The following is a 21,555-nucleotide window of genomic DNA, read 5'->3' as shown; positions in this document are numbered from 1 at the left end:
GGCTGATCGAAAGACAATCACACTCAGCATTGCTAAGGTTAATGGCATTGCCTCTGATAGGGGAAATATAAAAGTGGAAGATAGGGAAGAAACCAATAAAAACATTTACACACACCTTTAATGGTATGCAGCGTAGAACCCACTTAAATGAATCCCAACTAATGAAAACATCTTGAAAAGAGAGTGATTTTTGTAGAGAAACCTTTTATCTACAGGTCTTATATTTATAGAGCAAATCTGTTAAATGAATACAGGGCAAAAAACGAATTAAACTGGTAATTGTTGTGATTCATTGTGGTTCACGTAACTTTCATCAGGCCAGTGAAATGAATGAACCATTTAACGAAGACGGCTCTTCTCCACCAATTTATGTCGTATGTGTCAGATTACAAATAGCCTATTCGGTAGGTACCACGAAGCACAAACAAGGTCTCGGGAACGCCTGAATCTTGCCTGTCTCGTTGCACCTCTACGTGGACATAGTCAAAGACTTTTCTGAGACGGGGAGGTGAAAGAACTTGGTTCAACCAGAAAAGTGCAGGAAAAGGCAAATGTACCATAGCCCTCCCAATATATATTGGACATTTTCTGTCTATGAAACTTACTATCTTTTTCTTTTTTAAAATGAGCTTTGATGTATTGACAACACAAGTGTTTGGTGAGTAGAAATGGAGGCTCAAAAGCAGAGATAAAAGTTGGAATCAAAAGGCGCTCAAAACTTCTTTCTAAGACCTTAGACATAATTTGCTAAAGATTTAAACTCTATGCTTGACAGATCTTTCAGACCAGTGGCTTAAGAAAGAAGACACTAATATTTCCTTTTAAGACGGCGAAAAACACATAAGAATTACCAAAAACTGCTGTATTCCTATAGCCCTCACCATCTGGTGAAATGTATCTATTCGCCAAAACCACATACACGCTGGGTTCAAGCCTATTTGGTCTCTGAGGTGACTGTCCCAGAAAAAGAAAAGCTTAAATAAAAGTCAACTAAAAGTGGATCTAAATGCCACTGGAGTGAATATATTTACTGCAAACGAGAAAAAAAGGTTGGGGACTCAAAGGAGTTTAAGAATCAAGTCAAACACTACTATACTAACATAGTCTAACGATTGTTTTAATGTATTCTGGATTAAGTGAAATATCATTATTAGACACTGTGGGTTTCATTTATTTATTTGGGCTGCTTGAGATAATTCTGGATGCTTACATTTTTAAAAATTACCTTCGAAAATTTTAGAATTCCAGGTTAGTTCAGAATAAGGGTAAAAGCAGTGAATGTGGAAAAGAATACCTTTAGGTACCCTTACCACTCTGTGGGCATGGGGGTGAAACTGTGGGCCAAATGGTAAAATGCTGCCCAGAAGAGGGGAGCATCCATTTCCCATGCAATAGCTTTGTCACCATACTCACTTGAAAATGAGTCCCGTGAGGTTGTCCGAGAAAAAGATGTGGAATGTATTCATTTTGTCTCCTAGCATGTGTCAGGAGACCAGGGCTGAAAATGAAGGAATTCCTGATGATTTGATATTATTTCAATAGCGTGTTCTATATATGGCTTGATTTCTTTTTTTTTTTTCTTTTTTTTTTTTTAATAAATTTTTTAATGTTTTTTATTTTTGAGACAGAGAGAGACAGAGCATGAACGGGGGAGGGGCAGAGAGAGAGGGAAACACAGAATCAGAAGCAGGCTCCAGGCTCTGAGCCATCAGCCCAGAGCCCGACGCAGGGCTCGAACTCGCGGACCGCGAGATCGTGACCTGAGCCGAAGTCGGACGCTTAACCGACTGAGCCACCCAGGCGCCCCTATATGGCTTGATTTCTTAAAAAGTGCTTTCAGATATCTCGTTATGTCCTTACTGAATGCTTGGGAGTAAGAAGGGCAAGAATCAGCAGTCCCATTTCATAGATGAAGAAGTTAAGGCACAGAGGAGTTAAGTACCTTTCCCAAGGTCAGGTATATTCAGTAAGTGGGGAAGTTCGGGTCTGAATGTTTTAAAAGCATTTCACAGCCCAGCAAGGGACAAAGTCAAGGCTCTGGCCTAGGTTTCTCAACCCTCTTCTACCCATGCACCTGTCAACGTTCAAATTAGAGGACCGTACTCTTCCTTTCAAAAAAAAAACAGTTCCTCCAGTAAGAAAAGTTATCAAACTCATCACTACTTCAAATTTTACCCACTATCTGGACCCTACAAGATCATGGAAAAGAAGAATGCACAAAAGAGACACCATGCCTTGCATTTATGCTTCTCCATAAGGTATGGGCTAAGTCACTCGATAAAATAATTTGAGCTGGCCTTTCTTTTCACACCTGTACTTGCTGAAATGCTAACACAGAGCCCACTTCTGTTTATTCTTGCGTCCCTTTCTTCTGCTCAACCACTTACAGCACGAAGTTCTTTTCATGTCAAAGTCAGCTTTGCCACATAACATGTATTTATCTCACACTTCGACCATTTGCACCCAGTTGTGTCTCACACACCATTTTTTTGTTGGAGGGCTGTGCTCAGGGAAGCGGATGGCCACGGGCAGAGGATGGCAGTGGTGGTGGCGAAAGGGAAAGACTGTCAAACGTGCAGCCTGGATTCCTGCCAGTCCCAGCCAAGACCCAGGGAAAACCTTTCCTTTCTGACTGGCAGCAAACGTTTCATGCCTTGCTGCAAAAACCACCTTGCTGTGTCTGCTCCAGACAGCATCACAGGCCCCCACCACCATCCAGCAAGCAAAACGGCAAGCTGCTTGACTGGCCATCTAAGCACTGAACCTAGGCAAAGATGGGTCGGGAAGTTCATGCTCGAAGCAGAGGCCCACTGAATATGGATGACATCATTTATGATCTTACCTGCTTCAGGCTTTTATGGAGAGTTCACACTGCATACACACTACACCAGGCAACAGAGATACTGTAAGGCATGAGAGATTCATCTCATTCTGCATTTACAACAGATAACTGTCGACACATACTACATGGGAGGCACTGTGCTAAGGAAAAAAAAGACAGTAAGTAAAAAAGGATACACAGCCCTTCCTTCATGGCGTTTATAATCTATAATAATATTGGCCTTTGCAGACACTACTCTGAGAATCACAAAAAATGGTGATATTAAAGGGGCTCCTGGGTGGCTCAGTCGGGTAAGCATCTGACTTTGGCTCAGGTCATGATCTCACGGTTCGTCAGTTCGAGTCCCACTTCAGGTGAGCCCTGCTTCTCTCTCTCTCCATCTCTCTCTGTCTCCCTTTCTCTGCGCCTTGCTCACTTGTGCCCTCTCTCTCTCTCAAAACAGAATTGTGATATTAAAACAGCAATAATTCAATTCAAAATTCTAAATAAATGACTTCCAAATGAACTTCACAACTCGTTGGCAAATTAAGGGAATGATTTCAGTAGCCTTTCAAGTAACGTTCCAATTTCAGGTTATTTTGGGGGGAGAGGCAGGAAGACGAAGAAAAGCAGCATAATATGAGTAGAAAGAAATCAGGACAAGGGGATGGGCACCAAGCGTCTCAGTTCTACCACGAATCCATGTGTTATTTCAGGCACATCACTTTATTTTATTTTTCTTAATTTTTTTTAACGTTTACTTATTTTTGAGACAGAGAGAGGCAGAGCATGAACGGGAGGGTCAGAGAGAGGGAGACACAGAATCCGAAGCAGGCTCCAGGCTCCGAGCTGTCAGCACAGAGCCCGACGCGGAGCTCGAACTCACGGACTGTGAGATCACGACCTGAGCCGGAGTCGGGCGCCTAAACGACTGAGCCACCCAGGCGTCAGGCACATCACTTTAATTCTTCATCCAGAGAAGTCCTGTAACTGATGCCTGGAACAGTGTCTGGCAGACAGCAGATATTTACTAAATAAATGTTGGTTGAGTGAGTGAATATAACATGTGAAGATCTGGTGTGAATATTTCTGCAGTTCACAGTACACATGAAGAAATTAGAGATAAGAACAGTCAAGTAATAGAAATTCATGTAATGTGCTTATGCCCCAAATGAGACTGCACTAGTAAATAGTGTCAAAGCGGCCAAGGGCCAACAGGAGAACGTGGGACTGTGTCTGCCCTTTATACCTTCGTACTGCATCCCTCAGGCTTGAATTTTATAACAATTTAAACTCAACAAATAGATTTTTTTCTCTGATTCCAACCCGGCAGGCTAGTACCTTGGCTAGCAAATTCACCGGTGCCACACTAAGCCTTCTTTTTCAATATTTACAGAATAAAAGGCAATTTCGGTTTTAGCCTTGAGCACATCAGATTTTGACAGCTTGGAAATGTCATCCTTAGAGCAAGGACTTTTCACATTCACAGGATTCTGGCTCTAACTATTCTCTAAATGCAAATGCAAATATCCTTGACCAGAAAACCTTGAGCATCATGTTCTAAGAATGTTAGTGAGATTACATGAAGTTCTTTTTAACTGTATTAGTTTCCATCCAACATCTACTAAATTGAATTAGAGTAAAGTGGGGAAGGCCTGGGTTCGAAAGGTGGATGCCAAAGAAGTCACATTTTAATTTCATCTCCATCTCTCCCTTACGGATGCTTTCTATCTGTCAGCCAGTCAGTCAGCAAGCTTTGTTCCAAGGGAGACCATTCAAGAATTAAACAGGATACAACTGGTGTATCAGAGACTGTTCGGAAACACGATGCCTTAGCCAAACTGAGCCTTACGTGGTGGGCTGAATGTTCTTTTTGCTTAACAAGGACCTTGTATTTTCCTTCTCACGCAGGCAGAAACTGTGAATCCCATTTATTAATCAAGAGTGCTAGAAGTCATTGAGTAGGAAAATATAGCGGTGGTACTTTTTTTCACTGATAAAGCCGACTCCCAAGAACATATATCTGCAAAATTCAAGGAAATAAGAGACAGTGCAACTCCTCTGCATTTAGAACTTAGCAAGAAGAGGCTCAGACACAGCACAGTGGCCTAAGTGGTTTTTAAGAACAGAACTGTTTAAAATCAATGTCAAGTGGTCTGTGTGTTCTAAGACATGACCCAAGTACTCTCTCCCCAACCCTGCTCCCCTACAATTTCACCAAAGTTAACTACCTACATAATTTCTATGTGTACACAGTACAGAATTAAGTATGAGGAAGGGGCTGATACGTGGGGTGCAGGACAGGGAAGAAAGCAGGGTGTGGCTGTGGAGAAGATCTGTCACTTAACCTAAACCAACAAATGCAGGAACCTAGAGCTGGAAGGGAACTTGGGCCTGAAAGCCCTCTTAGAAATATGCAAAAATCCTGCAGTAGGCGTTACATTTATCTCTTTAGAGTGTGGAATGGGGCTTTTGAGCTTATTCAAAGGGGCAAGGAGACCCTAGGTAACATCTGGGAATATACATACATTTGTGTTCTTTTATTATTTTTTAAATTATTTTTAAAGTTTATTATTTATTTTTGAGAGAGAGAGAGAGAGAGAGAGAGAGAGAGAGAGAGAGAACAAGCACGAATGGGGGAGGAGCAGGGAGAGAGGGAGACACAGAATCCGAAGCAGGCTCCAGGCTCTGAGCTGTCAGCACAGAGCCCGACGCGGGGCTTGAACTCACGAACTGTGAGATCACGACCTGAGCCGAAGTCGGATGCTTAACCGACTGAGCCACCCAGACGCCCCTACATACATTTCAATGTTTAGATTAAATATATAATAAATCTCTTCTATGAAAACCTAAAACCTAACTATTGCTGCCTCCTGCACGGATTTTATCACTTGTACCTACTTTCATCACATGCCCCAAACACTATCCAAATACCTTCAGGAGAGCACAGTCACATTTGATGGCAAACGTATGTTTAAATATCTGCCTTCCTTGCTAGAATATGTACCCAATGAGAGCTACCTCTGCATTTCATTTATCTTTATAGCCCCATTGCCTAACACAAGGACTAGCACATATATTAATACATGTATGATAAGGCAAGGATGAATTGAAAGGAGGGGGAATTACCTATAATTATGTATTATTTTTCCCTTAAAAGGCTTTAAAATCCTAAATTGGTGGTTGCCAGGGCGGGGGAACAGAAGAGATGCTGTTTAAGGGTGCACAGTTGTAATTAGCAGATAAATAAGTCCTAGAGACCTAACACACAGTACAGTTATTATAGAAAACAACTGCATTATAAACATTATTAGACACTAGATTTTAATCGCTCCCAACACTGGAAGAAATGGTAATTATGTAATGAAATAGATGTGTTAGCTAATGGTATGATGGCAATCATACTGCAATGTGAATGTATCAAATCAATATGTTGTATACAATTAAACTTACACAAGTTAATGTCAAATATACCTCAATTTTTTTGAAAAAGACTTTAGGGGCACCTGGGTGGCTCAGTCAGTTGAGCGTCCGACTTCAGCTCAGGTCATGATCTCACGGTCTGAGAGTTCGAGCCCCGTAACGGGCTCTGTGCTGACAGCTCAGAGCCTGAAGCCTGAAGCCTGGAGCCTGCTTCGGATTCTGTGTCTCCCTCTCTCTCTGCCCCTCCCCCGCTCATGCTCGCTCACTCGCTCTCTCTCTCTCTCTCTCTCTCTCTGCCAAAAAATAAATAAACCTTAAAAAAAATAAAAAAATAAAAAGACTTTAAACTCCTGAGGACAAGATCTAATCGTTCACTCATTTACTCACTAATTCACTCACTCCAAATATATTTATTGAGTGCCAGACCCTGCACTTAGAAAACAACACAAACGTCAGTTTCTGCCCTCAAGGAGTATATACAGTTATAACAGTGGTTTCCTCAAAACACATGTTAGGGGTACCTAAAGAAAACAACGGGGTTTCTATTAATATCTATTTTGCATAATAATTAGTTACTAGTAATGCCATCTCCCTCGCTTGGTACCTAGGTCAGATGGTCACGTGTTGCCCATAATACACAAGGTATCCCTGGAAAAATGCAGAATAATTCTGCACACCTTTTTTTAATGAATATAATTTATTGTCAAATTGGCTTACATACAACACCCAGTGCTCATCCCAACAAGTGCCCTCCTCCATGTCCATCACCCATTTTCCCCTCTCCCCCACACCCCCCATCCACCCTCAGTTCGTTCTCTGTATTTAAGAGTCTCTTACGGTTTTCCTCCCTCCCTGTTTGTAACTATTTTTCCCCCTTCCCCTCCCCCATGGCCTTCTGTTAGGTTTCTCAAGATCCACATGAGTGAAAACATATGGTATCTGTCTTTCTCTGCCTGACTTATTTCACTCAGCATAATACCTTCCAGTTCCATCCACGCTGCCGCAAATGGTATGATTTCAATCTTCCTCATTGCCAAGTAATATTCCATTGTATATATAAACCACATCTTCTTTATCCATTCATCAGTTGATGGACATGTAGGCTCTTTCCATAATTTGGCTATTGTTGCGAGTGCTGCTATAAACATTGGGCTCCAAGTGCCCCTCTGCCTCAGCACTCCTGTATCCCTTGGGTCAATTCCCAGCAGTGCTATTGCTGGGTCATAGGGTAGTTCTACTTTTAATTTTTTGAGGAGCCTCCACACTGTTTTCCAGAACGGCTGCACCAGTTTGCATTCCCACCAACAGTGCAAGATGGTTCCCGTTTCTCCACATCCTCGCCAGCATCTGTTGTTTCCTGAGTTGTTCATTTCAGCCACTCTGACCGGTGCACACCTACTCTTAATGTTTGCACTTTCAACACACTGTGACATATTCCTGTTTCCAGGTGCCAGGATTCAGTTAAAAGAAAGGCAGATAGTCTAGTTTTAACTAGTTAACCACCATTGCTACCGCCATCATAAGTGTGTCATTACCATTGTCATTACCTAACCCCAGGTTTGTAATTTCCCTGGGGGCAGAGGGGACAGGACATACAGAAAATGCATCAGAAACCTTATAATACAAATTATTTGAGATTATTATAGTTGCTGGGTGTCAAGCCTTCCAAAACATTTCGGAGCTCCTCACTCTCCATTATCTCTGTTTGGTCTCAGACTCAGACCTGAGACTCAGACCTCAGAAGATGAAGCAGCACTTCCCCTGACACTCATTCGCTGTTGACCGTGTACTTGTGCCTCAACATCCCTGAACCTTATTTTTCTTGTCCTCTCTTAGATTTATTATGCCAAGATAAGAGAACATACTCAAACGGTTTAAAGTTTCTAGTACACAATATTATTCAACCACGGTTGATTTTCTTGTCTCTCCTATCGTTCACAGAAAGAATCCATACAGAGAGAGATCTAAGCCCAGAACGCAAATATTCTACACAGTCATGTATGATTAGGCTACCCAAACTTTGTTTGGATCTTGTACTCCAAAAGTATGTTTTCCTAATCAATGTACGTAGAAAAGTGCTGTCTCAGGCTCCTCCTGTGAGCTGCCTTTAGCCCTGACCCTCACTATCCATTCTGCTCAGGGAGAACTGAATTTGACAATATCCACTGTAAAAATGAATGGAGGAATATAGTACAGAGATGACGGGCAGCCTGTGGGCAAAACTAGTGTTCACTGACTCTTACTGGCACCTGCTTTTCTCTTCTTCCCTCTCCTTCTGTAAGAGAAACTTAAAGGCTACTATTCAACCACTGGTCTCTCACTGAGACTTCTGTATCTTTTCTTCACTAAGGACACCTTATAATATTTTCCTGTCATGGAGCCTGTTCCTCAAAGTATTTAATTTGCCATCTTTATTAAATAATGGGTAATTCATCTGTTCCCCACCTTTTATCAAGTGAATCTAAATTACAAATCTCTGTAAGATAACCAGTGTGTTCACAGAGTCAAAAGCAAAAATCTTTAGCCCACGTAGCTTTTTCGGGGAGGGGGGGATGCATAATTTCTTTTAATATTTTTCTTTTGCCCCTTCAGCGACCAGTTGGCAACCACTGGTCAAAAGAATGTGTTAGTGTGTGCTGAGTTTTACTTATATGTATTTCATGACATCAATTTGCAAATCCAGTAGAACTCAAAGGACATGCATATTCTGAACACTGCCACTTTTAGAACTGGCTGATGCTCTGACAACAAGGTACCTCATTGTCTCCCTCTCTGTCGTTAAGGATCTTTCTTATAGTCCAAAGCTGCAAGAATGCATTTAATGGAAAAGCTTTCAGTTTGGGCAGCATTTGCAATTTTAAAAGAAGATAAACCTCTCTATGGAGTTAACATGATCTGTGAATGTGGGACATGCTAGGAATCAGATATCCTAATGAACTTGGTCTTCCTCACTTGGAGAATTAACCGATTCTTTTAAATAATTCAGAAATCTAAAATCAAAGGGATGAGGGTGCAAGTTTCGACTGTACTGCACAAAAAATGGGGAATGGCAATAAACATTTTATATTTTCAATAAATACATTCCAACACCTTGTATCATTGAAATACTTTCAAATTTATTGCAAATTATAATTGTTTTATGCTATTCAACAAACATAATGGCATCTGTTATAAATACCTTACAACTCATCCCATTCTATACTTTCCATCTCCAGCAGAAAAATCAAGTGAAAATTGAGTCCATTGTTTAAAACCATCCATTAAAGGGGTGCCTGGGTGGCTCAGTCAGTTAAGCTCAGCTCATGATCTCGCAGCCCGTGGGTTTGAGCCCTGTGTAGAGCTCTGTGCTGACAGCTCAGAGCCTGGAGCCTGCTTCGGATTCTGTGTCTCTGTCTCTCTCTGACCCTCCCCCACTTGTGCTCTGTCTCTCTGTCTCTCAAAAATAAATAAACATTAAAAAATTAAATCATCTATTAACGAATCAAATACTCATAACACTTGAGATTGTAGGGGAAAAGTAAAGAATGTTAGTAAGAAAAATAAGAACGTAATTTTGCTCTCCAAATATCTAAAGCAAGAAAAAAAATGTATTCTGGATTGCCACCTGGCATATAGCTCACGTCCATGAGGCAATGAGGTGGATGAAAGAGAAGGCGGGCTACACTTTATTGAGTATCTACTATGGACCGTTACAAGTTCTGGGTACTTTACATGTGCATACATACATTCATACATATAATCTGCACAGAAACAGTCCTGTTAGTTCTGAGGACATAATTAAACCTGTGGGAGCCTCAGCAAGGCTGAGGCAGATACCTGGGAGGATGAGATAAAGAATAAAGGAAGAGATGACAATCCCAGATGAGAGAAAAACATGAGGAAGGAAAAGGAACTAACATTGTTTAAGCTCAAAACAAAACAGCGACCAAAACACACTTCCTGGGAAGGTGATGACATCCCACCTTACAAATGAGGAAACACAAGTCCAAGAGTTCAAAGTGCTCGCCCAAATTTACATAATCAATAAGTTATGGAACTGGAGGTTGTTACCATTCTTTCTATAATACAGCGTAATGGATACGCAAGTAGACTCTGGAGTTAGAATAAACCTAAATACACTTTCCACCTTCTTGACTGTGGGCAAACTATTTAAATTCTTTGTGTCTTAGTTTCCTCATATGTAAAATGGGCACACCAATGCTACCTCTCTCTGTAGGGTGGCTAATTACAATTAAATACGAATAACAGAACTCCTAGCATAACATTTTGCCATGGTGGCCATAAAAATGAGCCATCAGATCACTTGCTGCAAGGAGCCTAATGGCCTGATAACTCCAGCTACCACCCCTCTGTTCAAAAGTCACCGTTCCTCCAGGCTCCCAGACAATGACTAAGGGGGAGAATACCCCATTTCTATGGGACACAGAACTCTTCTAACAAGTAACTTTGGTTCAAAGACTCTCCATTGGCCTATATAAAACTTTCTTAGAAGCTTACTGCTATGTGAGATTCTTCCCATTCAATCCTCCTCCCTTCCCCATCTCCTTTCACAGTTATCAGGTCAGTAGAGTGGTCTAAAAGCTGTCCCAGCTGACTTTTGCTCTCTCTCCTTATATTTCATAGGCTTTACCCCCAATAAATCCCTGCACATATAATTCCATCAGGGCACAGTCTTCTTGGAAGACCACCAGGCAGAAAGTAACAAAACACCACACAGAAAGTCCACAATGAATGTAAGCTATTATCATGATTATCACCCAAACCATTCTTTTTATCATTTTCTGGCTCTAAAGCCCAGCAGAGTTTAACCGTAACTTTCCAAACTGTTTTCCCTGAATCTGTGAACGTTATTCTTTTTTTTTTTTTTTTTAATGGGAGGGTTCAAAGATCACACTGCGTTTTTGTAACATATTCTGATAAGTTTTGTCACACCTCCTCAATTACAAATGAAAACATATATATTTTGTTTCCCACACAGCACACAAAAAATATGGCACCTTCTATTTTCAAGTCTATTTGAAATGCCTTTTCTCTACTTCATCTTTGAATGTGGAATTTCCCAGTGCTTTACTATTTGACTGATTTTCTACTTTCATCATCTTTCAGGAAGCAAATCATCTGCTGGTAACTAAATCTTGTAACAGAGTATATACTTCCTTCGTACTTGCTCTGAAGAAGTGACTCACATACTGTCCAATGGCTTACTCAATTGATATCCCACTAATTAAACTTACAAATTTACTTGCATAGATTCAATGGCTCTCAATTCTTATACTGTACCTATTGACTGTGCCTTACAAGAGGCTTATTGTTCCAAGATAACTACTGGACTAGGTACCAGCAGATGCAGGAGGAATGGAATTTAAGCAGTCAACTCATTAGAACTTTGTGGTACTCTTCCCAGGGTTCATTTTTCAGTGAGTTAAATTCCCGTGGTTTGACCCTTTGTGATCAGTGAAGTCATCACAGACTAATCAAACCTTTTCATATGTTGCTGTCACTACTGCCCATGGGACCGTGGGGAGAATTAGGACTGGTTGCCAGATAAAATATAGGAGTTAATTTAGATAAACAGAGATTTTTTTTTTTTGTATAAGTATATCCCATGTAATACTACAAAATTATTCACTGTTTATATGAAGTTCAAATTTAACTTGGTGTCTTCTATTTTTATTGCTAAATCTGGTAACTATTAGGGAGAAAAACGAAGCTTCAGGATAAATGTACTTGAGACCTGGGGGCTTATGATCTAAATGGTGTCAGGAGATAAGGGATAAGTTGGAAGCCACAGATTTAGATTTCCATTAAATGAAAAAGGAATCGTTTGCATGAGTGGGTAGTATGTGAAGTCAAGTATCCCATGTAAGTAACTCAGCTTTTAGTATTAAATGCATAAAGAAAAAACCTTTGGGGATACTAAAGGATGTTGCCATGGTAGATGAGAGAGTGTCTCTCTTTGGCAATGTTACAAATCAGGCCTTTGTCTACAGCTCCATACTAGACTCTATGCTTGCTCTGCCCACCACTAAACATTAAGTATCTAACCTATCATAGGGGCTCAAGATACAGTTCCTATATCAAGAAATAAATGGATTTGGTATGTGCATTCCTCTGTGGGGCATATCATAGCTTATCGAGGATTTGCCAAGTCCTCTCCTTGGCCTAGAAGGTCCGATACAATTTGGTTTCCTGTTACTCCCATCTCCAAATGCTCTCTCCTTCATTCATGTCCCTCAAGCCACACTGACCCCTTATTGTACCCCCAGCATCCCTCAAAGCCTCCACATTTACTGTTTTCTCTTCCTAGAATCAAAGTCCCTAATGTCTGCATAGCTCTCTTCTTTGCCTTCTTTAGGTCTGAGCTCAAATGTCAACAGATTAGAAAAGCCTTCCCTGACCACACTATGTAAAATAGCACCCATATTCTCCACTGTTTATCCCCTTATTGGGCCTTATTTCCCTTCATAATATTTAATACCACTGGGCACATTACATATATACTGGTTTATCATCTGTCTCCTCCCACCAAAAGATAAAGCTTTGTCTGTTTTGCTCATGGCAGTGCCTGGTTCTTAAGACGCACTAGATAAAAGTTTGTTGAATGAATGGATGAATTAAGTCCTTCTCCCCTTACTAGACTATCAAGTCCTCAAGAACAGGATGTCTGATCCATTGTTGTATTCCCTCAGTGGATCCAGTCCATAGTCCAAACAGACCCAGCAGAGTCTTAATAACTCTCTGTTGAATCATTTATGAGAAGACTGAGGCACAAAGTCTTTAAGTGACCCGGACAACTGATTTCCCTTTAGCAGATGCTCAGTGTCAGGCTTGTAATGGCCAACTCTCCTTTGCTAATCTGACCTATTCAGCAGCTGTGATTTGGCTTCTCCTTCCTCCTCTCTTGAGTTTACAAATGCTGCTTGCTGAGAGGCTCTCTGGTTGCAAAATACCTACAGAGATCTAAGAAAACACAGACTCTCCTTCATGGAGAGACTGTTGGAAGCCTATTCCTACTTTGCCACAACATCCTTTACACTTCTGTCTTGGGATATTCACCATACGATGCCTGCAGATAAGGCATATGAGACTTCCTTGTTCCCTCTAGGTTCAAATCAACCAAGTACAGAAGTTAACAACAGAGATGGGGCAGAGTAATCTGCAGTAAATATTACCCCTTCCCCCACCTCTGTTTGAGATATCCCAGTAGATTTCCTTAACGACAAGCTAATGCCAAGGGAACAGAGTTGCCTGGAGCTGAGTAAATCCTAAAGAAGAGAAAAAGAACGAGGAAGCTGTAGGGAGAAAAGGTGCCAAAAATCCTTGTGGCCACATGAATTTTTGTAGCAGACAACTAATCAATCTGGATTAGTGACTCCAAATCCCCAAATAAATTATTTATATTACAGTCAGTTTTCTAATATTATCCACAAATGGATAATTCCTTCCAAAAAATAATATACAGGCTTTAAGTCAACAAATTCACACTCAAGTGTCAAATCAGACCCTATTATTTGTGGCAAGGAAAAGCTCATACGCTATTCCTGACCCACACCAGTCTCCCTGATATTTCCCTGTGCTGATTTTTAACTCACGGGGAGGTATGCGAAAGTGACCATTAAAAGTACACTGTAGGTCCTTCTAAAGTCCTTCTTTGTCAAAGGGTCCTACCAGAGTTGTTCAGGCTTACATCACAGGGAAAACAGAACAATAGCAGATGAGAGCTGCAGACACACTCCAGGTGTACCTTCTACCACACTGTGATTTGATGACGGCTCCTCATTCGGTCGCTTCTCTGAGCCCAATTCAAATACTACATGAATTGTATTGCTTCCTATTTCTGGAGTCAAGATCTATGGACAGAGGGACACCATCCCATATAAATTATAAATCAACACTTAAAAATGCTTTTCTACTTAAAATGTTACATCCACTAGGCACTCAAATGACTGTCTCTCCCGGGACAAGAGTTACAGGCACAAATAAATTCGAGGACCAGAAAGAAACCCCTTTACTTCTTCTTTCCTCTGTTAACTATTTGTGCGTGAGGGACTGGGGGGGGGGGGGCACGTGGAGGAGGGAAGATGTCAGAACTAGACCACCCATCCAGTCCATTTTAGAATTTAGACGTCAGGGAACGTGGCTCTAAAACACTCCCTATTTTGGCTCCTAGCCAACCACTTAAAGTCTATTCAGCTAGCTATCCTCTGTATGTAGACAATAAAATAGCCATAACGTGTGAGGTAAAACTACTTCTTTAGAACGACTACAAATCTCCTCTCTGTTTTCCCGTTGAAAGAGCTCCTTTACTGCACTGGGTCCTGTGGTCAACTCAGCATCCTCTCTATACTGCGGGATGCACGCGGGGGAAACCCTGCGGCCTCACCTGGTGCCTCATCTTTCAAGAGGCAAGATCCAAGAATTTCCTTTGTCTGGAGGCATTTCTAAAGAGCCTCTGCAAACAATGATGAGTCACATCTGCTAACAATATTTAAGAGAGCACAATTCACCTGGGCTCAGACTGATTTTTCAGATCAAACCAAGTTCTGGTTCTCTGGGCTCTTAAAGAAGAGAGACCAGCTCCAGCATATTGCCGAAAACCCATCAGTCAGAATTTAATTACACAGATCTGGAAACCAGAAGGCATTTAGGTTTTAATGTCTCCCTAAGTTGGGACCTTTACATATTTTCGAATATTGATCATTACTGTTATCGCTGCTATTCTGGTGGTCACTCTACTGTGTCTGTCCCTGCAGCATTTTCTTTTTTTTTTTTTTTTGAAAGAACACTGCAGAGAATAACTGCTGCTAGGTAATTGTAAAGGAAACTCATGCAAATTATGAAATATTGATAAATTGTATTTACAAGTCAATGGTGCTAGAATGCTCCTGCTTTCCCAGTAAAGTGCAAATTATAAGGCTGCATTGCCTCCAAAACTCCTAAAATGACCCAACTAAAATGACACATGAATCAAAACAGTTCCTAAAACGAGCAGTCCATCCAGCAGTAAGCAAGAGACAATTCTTAGAGTTTGGAATTATGAATTTTATTGTGACTTTCCGCGATGCATTAATATTGTAATATGACATTGCAATATATCTACTACATATTTGAAGAGGTGTGAAAAAAGTTAAGTATTGGGCCTACAATTTTTTAAGAGAATGCCCTCAGATAAAAGGATGTTTGTCCACAAGAGAAACAGAAATTCACAGTTCTCTTATCTCACCCCCCAAATTACAAAGTGGATCCTATACATAAATCTTCAGTCAGGGAGTCGGTGGCTCTGGAAGCTCTTTCCAAACTATTGAAACCTTCAAAATTCTCACAGAAATGAGTTAATGGATAACTAGTGAGATATGGCTGGAGGATAGTCCTTGCTCATCGAGAAACATTCAGAATAATATCTAGTGTAGCGATACAAGGCAGAAATGACACAAATGAAGGTGGTGACCATGAAAGCCACACTCGACCAATTCTCCCGGGGTTATTTTCAAATTGGCAGGTAGAGCTGGAAATTTTCAAAATCTGGGGCAAGCATCGTGATTAATGGCTTTCCACTGATTGCAAAGGCCCATCTGAGGGTTTATGCCACCAACATATGTGCGACTACCAGATAAATGAGGAAGAACAAACATGATTAAGCCTAAAGGAAATAATCCAAATACCAACTCCACTTTCCTGTTATAAATATCACATTTTAAAAACCACTAAAATGAGGTTATTAATAGTAGTCTGTGCAGGTGATGAGAGAGAGTAAAGAGGGGAAAAAACATGAGAACACAGCTTTTCTTTTTCTGGCAAGGGAACCCCACATTTTCTTTTTTTAGTTAAGGGTGTTTTCACAGAGAGTCTCAGCGGGGAGGGTGCTCTCAGAGTGCCAAGGCTGAACTATGCTATTCCCTCAGACATGGACTCAGTGTGGCCCCACAGAAGCGTGACTTGAATTAAGTAGGAGGGTTATTACGTGAGCTTTTTCCTCATTAAGGACCGACCTGATGCACCACAGAATGCAAGAGGACTGTTCACAGGTCCTGTAAATATCGAGCAGTCATCTCAAATATTCTGTCCCATAAATATTTTAAACAGTAGCCAAAGTACCTCATGGGAGTTCACGAACAAAGGTGGTTTGAGTAGATGCTCTAAGTCAAAGTCCAACAATTAAGGCTTATAACCTTCAGGTTCTCTTGAAAAGACAGAAAGGGGGTTTCAGTAGTATGTGAAAGAATTAAATGTGTAATTCCAGTCTGAGCTGAGAACTTTGTCAGAATTCATTCCCTGTGGTAAGCAAGCATAAGTTAACATGATAGTGTTGCATATCTTTGCTCACACCTGTTCCTGTGAGTGGGGCAGAGGTGATCTGCTATGGACATTAGTATAGCTTCTGGCTTTGGCCTTCCTAGCACTATCAGCCATGTCTGTGCATGTATGTCCATGTGTCTGTGTACAACCTTCCTCCACACCCAAATTAGATTTTTGGTATCTCCAGTTGTTGGGTTTGTTTGTTTTTGATATTTGTTTCCTTAAAAACCTCTTGGTAAAATCAACAGTGAGCAGACACTCACAAAATATTTGGGGATAATGAGACCATACTCACCTATTTATTAATTCTATTCATGAAGCAAATAAATACCAGGTACCTGCTAAGTTCAATGCTGTGCAAGATTGTTTTAAAAGGAATTTGCCATGAACCCGACCCTTAATCAGCTTAGAGTTTTTAATAAGACAGAGTCTATTTGGTTTGTGCCAAGGAAAAAAACTCGGCTAAAATTAAACCCATCTAGGTGGGGTCCCTTCTTTCCAGAATCACCTTTTCTTGCAGTGCTCATTCGGAACGTTCTAGCAACTCTGAATCACTTTTGTGGTAGTCGACTCCTTGGAGGTGAAGAAATGTGAGGATTAGTCCACATAATAAAACAGATGTGGCACTGTGGGAATTACGGACAGATTTAAGGAGATGTATGTCTGACGTTCCAGAACAGAGTAGGTACCTACAAAGGATGTCTCTAAAAGTCTTGGTTTATTTCTGACACTACCCCTCTTCCATTCCAAATCTCTGAGCTTCTGGTCTCTCCGATATGTATGCTCTATACAGATATGAGCTTTAACCAAAAGTAGTAATAGCTACTTTTCTTTGAGTCTTTACTGTGAACCCAGCATGATGCTGTTTCATGTACATATTCTTATTTTAATACAAAGTATGTTGTTTTAGTACTCTTACTTTACTGATAAGAAGACGGATATTGGGGCAATAGTTTATTCAAAGTCACCTAGCCATGATTTCATCTGAATTCGGGTGTGTCGGACTCTAGAGGGAGAGTTTTTAATCATTATATATTATACCAACTTTGAGTTTCGGAGATTCTGATATTTTATCTCTGGGCTTCAAATAATTCCTTCAAAATTCCCATCTAATACTCTAATTGGACAAAGATTTGTTTTCTTTTACAGTTGAGTCTTAAGGGAGTACAAGAAAAGAAAGCAAAAATTCCACAGGAAAAACCAGACTAGTTGGACAGGGAAGAAACAGCTGCATCCACTTTAGGTAAAGTTACATGGCCTAGTTTATGGTTTTGGATGAAACGGCATGTTACCATTTGTCTATTCATTCTCCATGGTTTACTAGGAAAATACCATTCGTTTCCCATTACCTTTCTCCTCAAGAGCTAGGATAAAAAGAATATTATTTCCCCTCGCATATATACATAAAGAAGGAGTAATGTGTTCCCGCTTTATTTGAAGACGAGAGTCTGTCCCTTGTTCACCCACCAAGATTCTCAAAGTGCTTAGAATTTGGTTGATACATTTATGAGAGCTGCCTTTTTAAAAACAAAAATGAAACAAATGAAAACCTTTCAGGAACTTGTCATCCATAGCCTAGGTAATGAAAAAGAAATATCGCTCTTGGTCAAAGCAACACTAGAAAGTTCTCTAATGCATGTAAATACCTGGTCCTCAACTCTTCATTTATTTTCCTCTAGGGATTATGTGTCTTTAGAAAAGAGGTAAAATCACATTTCCTCCAATAACTTCATCTGAGATTGACAAAAGGCAGGTAGAGGATACTGAGTAGGCTGATTTTCCTCTAGGCTAAGCTTCAGTCGAGTTCTCTAAGACAAAGCAGCTTCGACTTTTTTCTTTGCTATGAATAGAAATTTGAAACATAGGAACTTATTACTTTCTCTTCTAGATACCAATGCTTTCTTTGAACTTAGATACCATCCTCCCGAAATAGTATTGTGGATCCTTGAAGTAGCACCAAGCAATTTGGGGTTAAAAGTGAACTTGGCTAATAGCTCTGTGCCTTCGGCCGAAAAATCCAGGCTCAATCCTGGTTGCTTTTTGGAATGGGAAGCGCACAATATCAGTATTGCAGGCAGCTCCAGAAAGGCATTGCCAGCCTCTCGTGCTCTCAATTTATATTTGCATGTGAACAGCTTGTCGGCCATTTTATGAAGACAGATGAATCGCAGGCCTGCTAGTGGGGCGGCCAGACCTACATACACCAACCACAGACCCGTACGGCCCACAAATTTTTAAAAAATGAAATGAGAATAAAGTGAATATCTCAGGCAGATTATACAGAAATATAATCTATGAGAAATGAAACGTTCAAGTTATCACCTACAAGTCCAGTGGAAATAAATGATGACGCTAATGTCACCTTAAAATGTCAACAAAAAATAAGATAGAGATATTTATGATACTAAAAACAAGACTTCAGGGGTCCCTCTTTTTTTTTTTTTTATGCTTGCTATGAAAAGACAACTTTGATAAGAAAAATACCACTAAAACACCAGAATGAGAAGGGAAAATAAATAGTCAGATAGTCCATATTTAAGGCTAGAATCCATCAATGATATAAGGAATTTACCACACGTGTGAAATGAAACAAATCCTATAAAATTAGTGAGAGGATATCTAATGTGGTAAAAATCCTCCACTGCATAATACTGACAGAATTCAGTCTACCTGTCTGTTCCAAAAGATCAGATGGAGATCAACAGGGAAAAATGTACAGAACAACAAAAGGGAGACCAGAGGAATGAGCTCATTCTAAGTAGATGAAAAATAAGTACGGTAAGGATGATAATGACAAGAAAAATAATGAGTAATATTGAAGAGCCAACAATTTTTAGTAAATTATATGAATATGTATGTCTCGTTTAGTTCTTCAACAGGTAGGCTATTATTATCTATTTTTACCATACTATTTTCAAGATGAGGGAAAAGTATACACCCTGAGAGGTTACATAACCTGTTCAATATTACACAAGTAAGAAACAGAAGAGGCAGAATTTGAACACAGGTCTGATGCCACAGCCCGAGCTTTTAAGCCCAGTGCCATAAGCCCTTCACAGACCCCTCAAGGTCAAGCCTCCCCATTACAGCCTTTAGTATTATCACTGAGGAAGAGCACTTTGGAGTTGTAGGAGATGGTATCTGTAAAAGTACGTAGTACAGCGTTTCCTATATGATAGGCACTGCCGGTTCACTTCTCAGCTTTTATTGAAACCGATGGTTTTACTCAATCTTAAATTCCAACCTATGACCATCTGTTTTGTACTTGGAGCACATACCACAAATTTAGTATTTTACCGGACACGATCACATTTGTATAGAATGTGTGTGCATTCTATGTTAATCAGGTTTCTGCAACAGAAAATTTATAGAATTCTGCAATTTAGGAATTTAATGCTGCCATGTACTGTTTTATTTCAGACAAGTTAAAGTGGAAAATCCTTCAAAGGCAGAGATCGTTTTCTGAAAGCACTTAGGAAAGGGCTGAGCTCTGAAAAGGCTACAAAAATATTTGTTGGTCAATGACTTATATCACCAGGGAAGAAGATCGCGGGGCATCTGCCACCTCAGAAGGAACTAAAATGAAACCAACAGACTGTGGCTCCTCACTTGTGCTGTAGAAGATTCTGATTTGGTAAAGCAACCCCACCTTTCACAGTCCGGTTCTCACGAGAACCCTGACGGTGCTTGGAGCAGGGTGGAGGAAGGCTTGGGGCTGCCAGAATGATCCAGAGAACTCCCTGACTCCTCAGAGTTGTTCCTACTGTGAGCTGCCCATCAGGCAGACCCCAAATCCTTGTACTCGGTTGGCTCTTGGCTACTGTTGGACTCTGAAAACAGCAGCAGCTAGAGTCCCCAACTACACTTACCGTTTTCTGGCTGGTCCTTAATGTCAGCGTCACTTGGCTGGCTGGGACTTTCAGATTGACTTGAATCTGAAAAACATAAAAAACACAGCCAAAAATTACAGGGTCTGTGAGGGAAAAGTGGATCAGAAGTGCCAGACTTTCTCAAAAAGTTCAGCATGTAAAGTCGGAATGAGAACGTTATAGAAATGATAAGATGAATGAAAACAAAAGGTGGGGGGCAGGGGGAGAAAGGGAAAAGAAGGCAGCAACAGCAGCAGCCCATGCCTTTAGAGAGGACGCTCCATTCTGGGTACGCCTCCAGCGGCGTTTGGCTTGTGCCAGATCATAACTTGAAACTCCTCAGAAACCATCCTCTTACAGAGAAGCCATTTCCAAACTGCTCTTCTCCATTATTTATACACTAGAGTCTGATAAAGACTTCATCCTTCATTACACACATCTGAAGCTTGATTCAGAACATAATAAAGTGTCAAAACATATTTTGAAGCTGGTATATAAAAGCAACCCAAACAACAGTAACAAGTTCTGTTGATATTTAGCTCTGTATTCTAGCAACAGACTATGCAGACTAACACCATTAAATACAAGAGTCCTAATATTCTAGCGCATTTACTTGAAATCGCAGGATAACTCAAAGGCATCTTTCCTGAATGCTACACGTTTCCTCCTCTGCTTTGTAAGTATCATTTTCCTCTCATACCAATGCCTTCAGGAGCTCCTAAGAGGGCTTGTTAGTAAAAACAGGTTCTTGCACACCTTCACTGAATTCCATTTATTTTTTACTTAAAAAATACAATTATTTTCCAAACGAAATAATTAATTCAGTTAATTTCTAAATGGGATAATTTTTTAAAATAACATTTAATTTTTAAAAAAGATAAAATTCAGTTAGAGCAAAGGAATTTCATAGAATCAGAAGTAAACATACTTAGACATTTCTTGGAGAGAGGAGACAAAAATCAGGCAAAATATTTCCAGGGTAAACTTTTGTAATGTGAAACATATTCTGAGACTTGAAACAGTATATAACATGATCTAAAAACAAACAACCCCCCCCCCTTTTTAAAGAAAAACCTCTCTATCTATGGAAAATTTGGCTACTAACTTTACCTGGGCTTCACAGGGTTAGAATTGGCTGTCTAAAGT

The 21,555-nt window shown here is 40.3% G+C and overlaps 1 protein-coding gene across 21 annotated transcripts in view; it reads right to left on the bottom strand.

Moving 5' to 3' along the window:
• NFIA (nuclear factor I A) overlaps positions 1–21,555 on the bottom strand; it is a 372,067-nt gene that overhangs the window by 158,258 nt on the left and 192,254 nt on the right. For 13 of the 21 annotated variants that reach the window (XM_042951893.1, XM_042951888.1, XM_042951889.1 and 10 more), the window contains one exon: positions 20,410–20,475. In XM_042951893.1, coding sequence (XP_042807827.1) covers positions 20,410–20,475 — 66 coding nt within the window. Of the gene's footprint in view, positions 1–932; positions 1,517–2,842; positions 2,983–13,547; positions 14,095–17,887; positions 18,381–20,404; positions 20,476–21,555 lie in introns of those variants that run through there. The other 8 variants (XR_006206037.1, XR_006206039.1, XM_042951906.1 and 5 more) reach the window with 6 other exon arrangements.

The sequence above is a fragment of the Panthera leo genome, chromosome C1 (genome assembly GCF_018350215.1).
Source record: "Panthera leo isolate Ple1 chromosome C1, P.leo_Ple1_pat1.1, whole genome shotgun sequence".
In the NCBI taxonomy this organism is placed as follows: domain Eukaryota; kingdom Metazoa; phylum Chordata; class Mammalia; order Carnivora; family Felidae; genus Panthera; species Panthera leo.
Note: the sequence above shows the minus strand (reverse complement) of the source record. Positions and strands in the feature narration are given on the sequence as shown.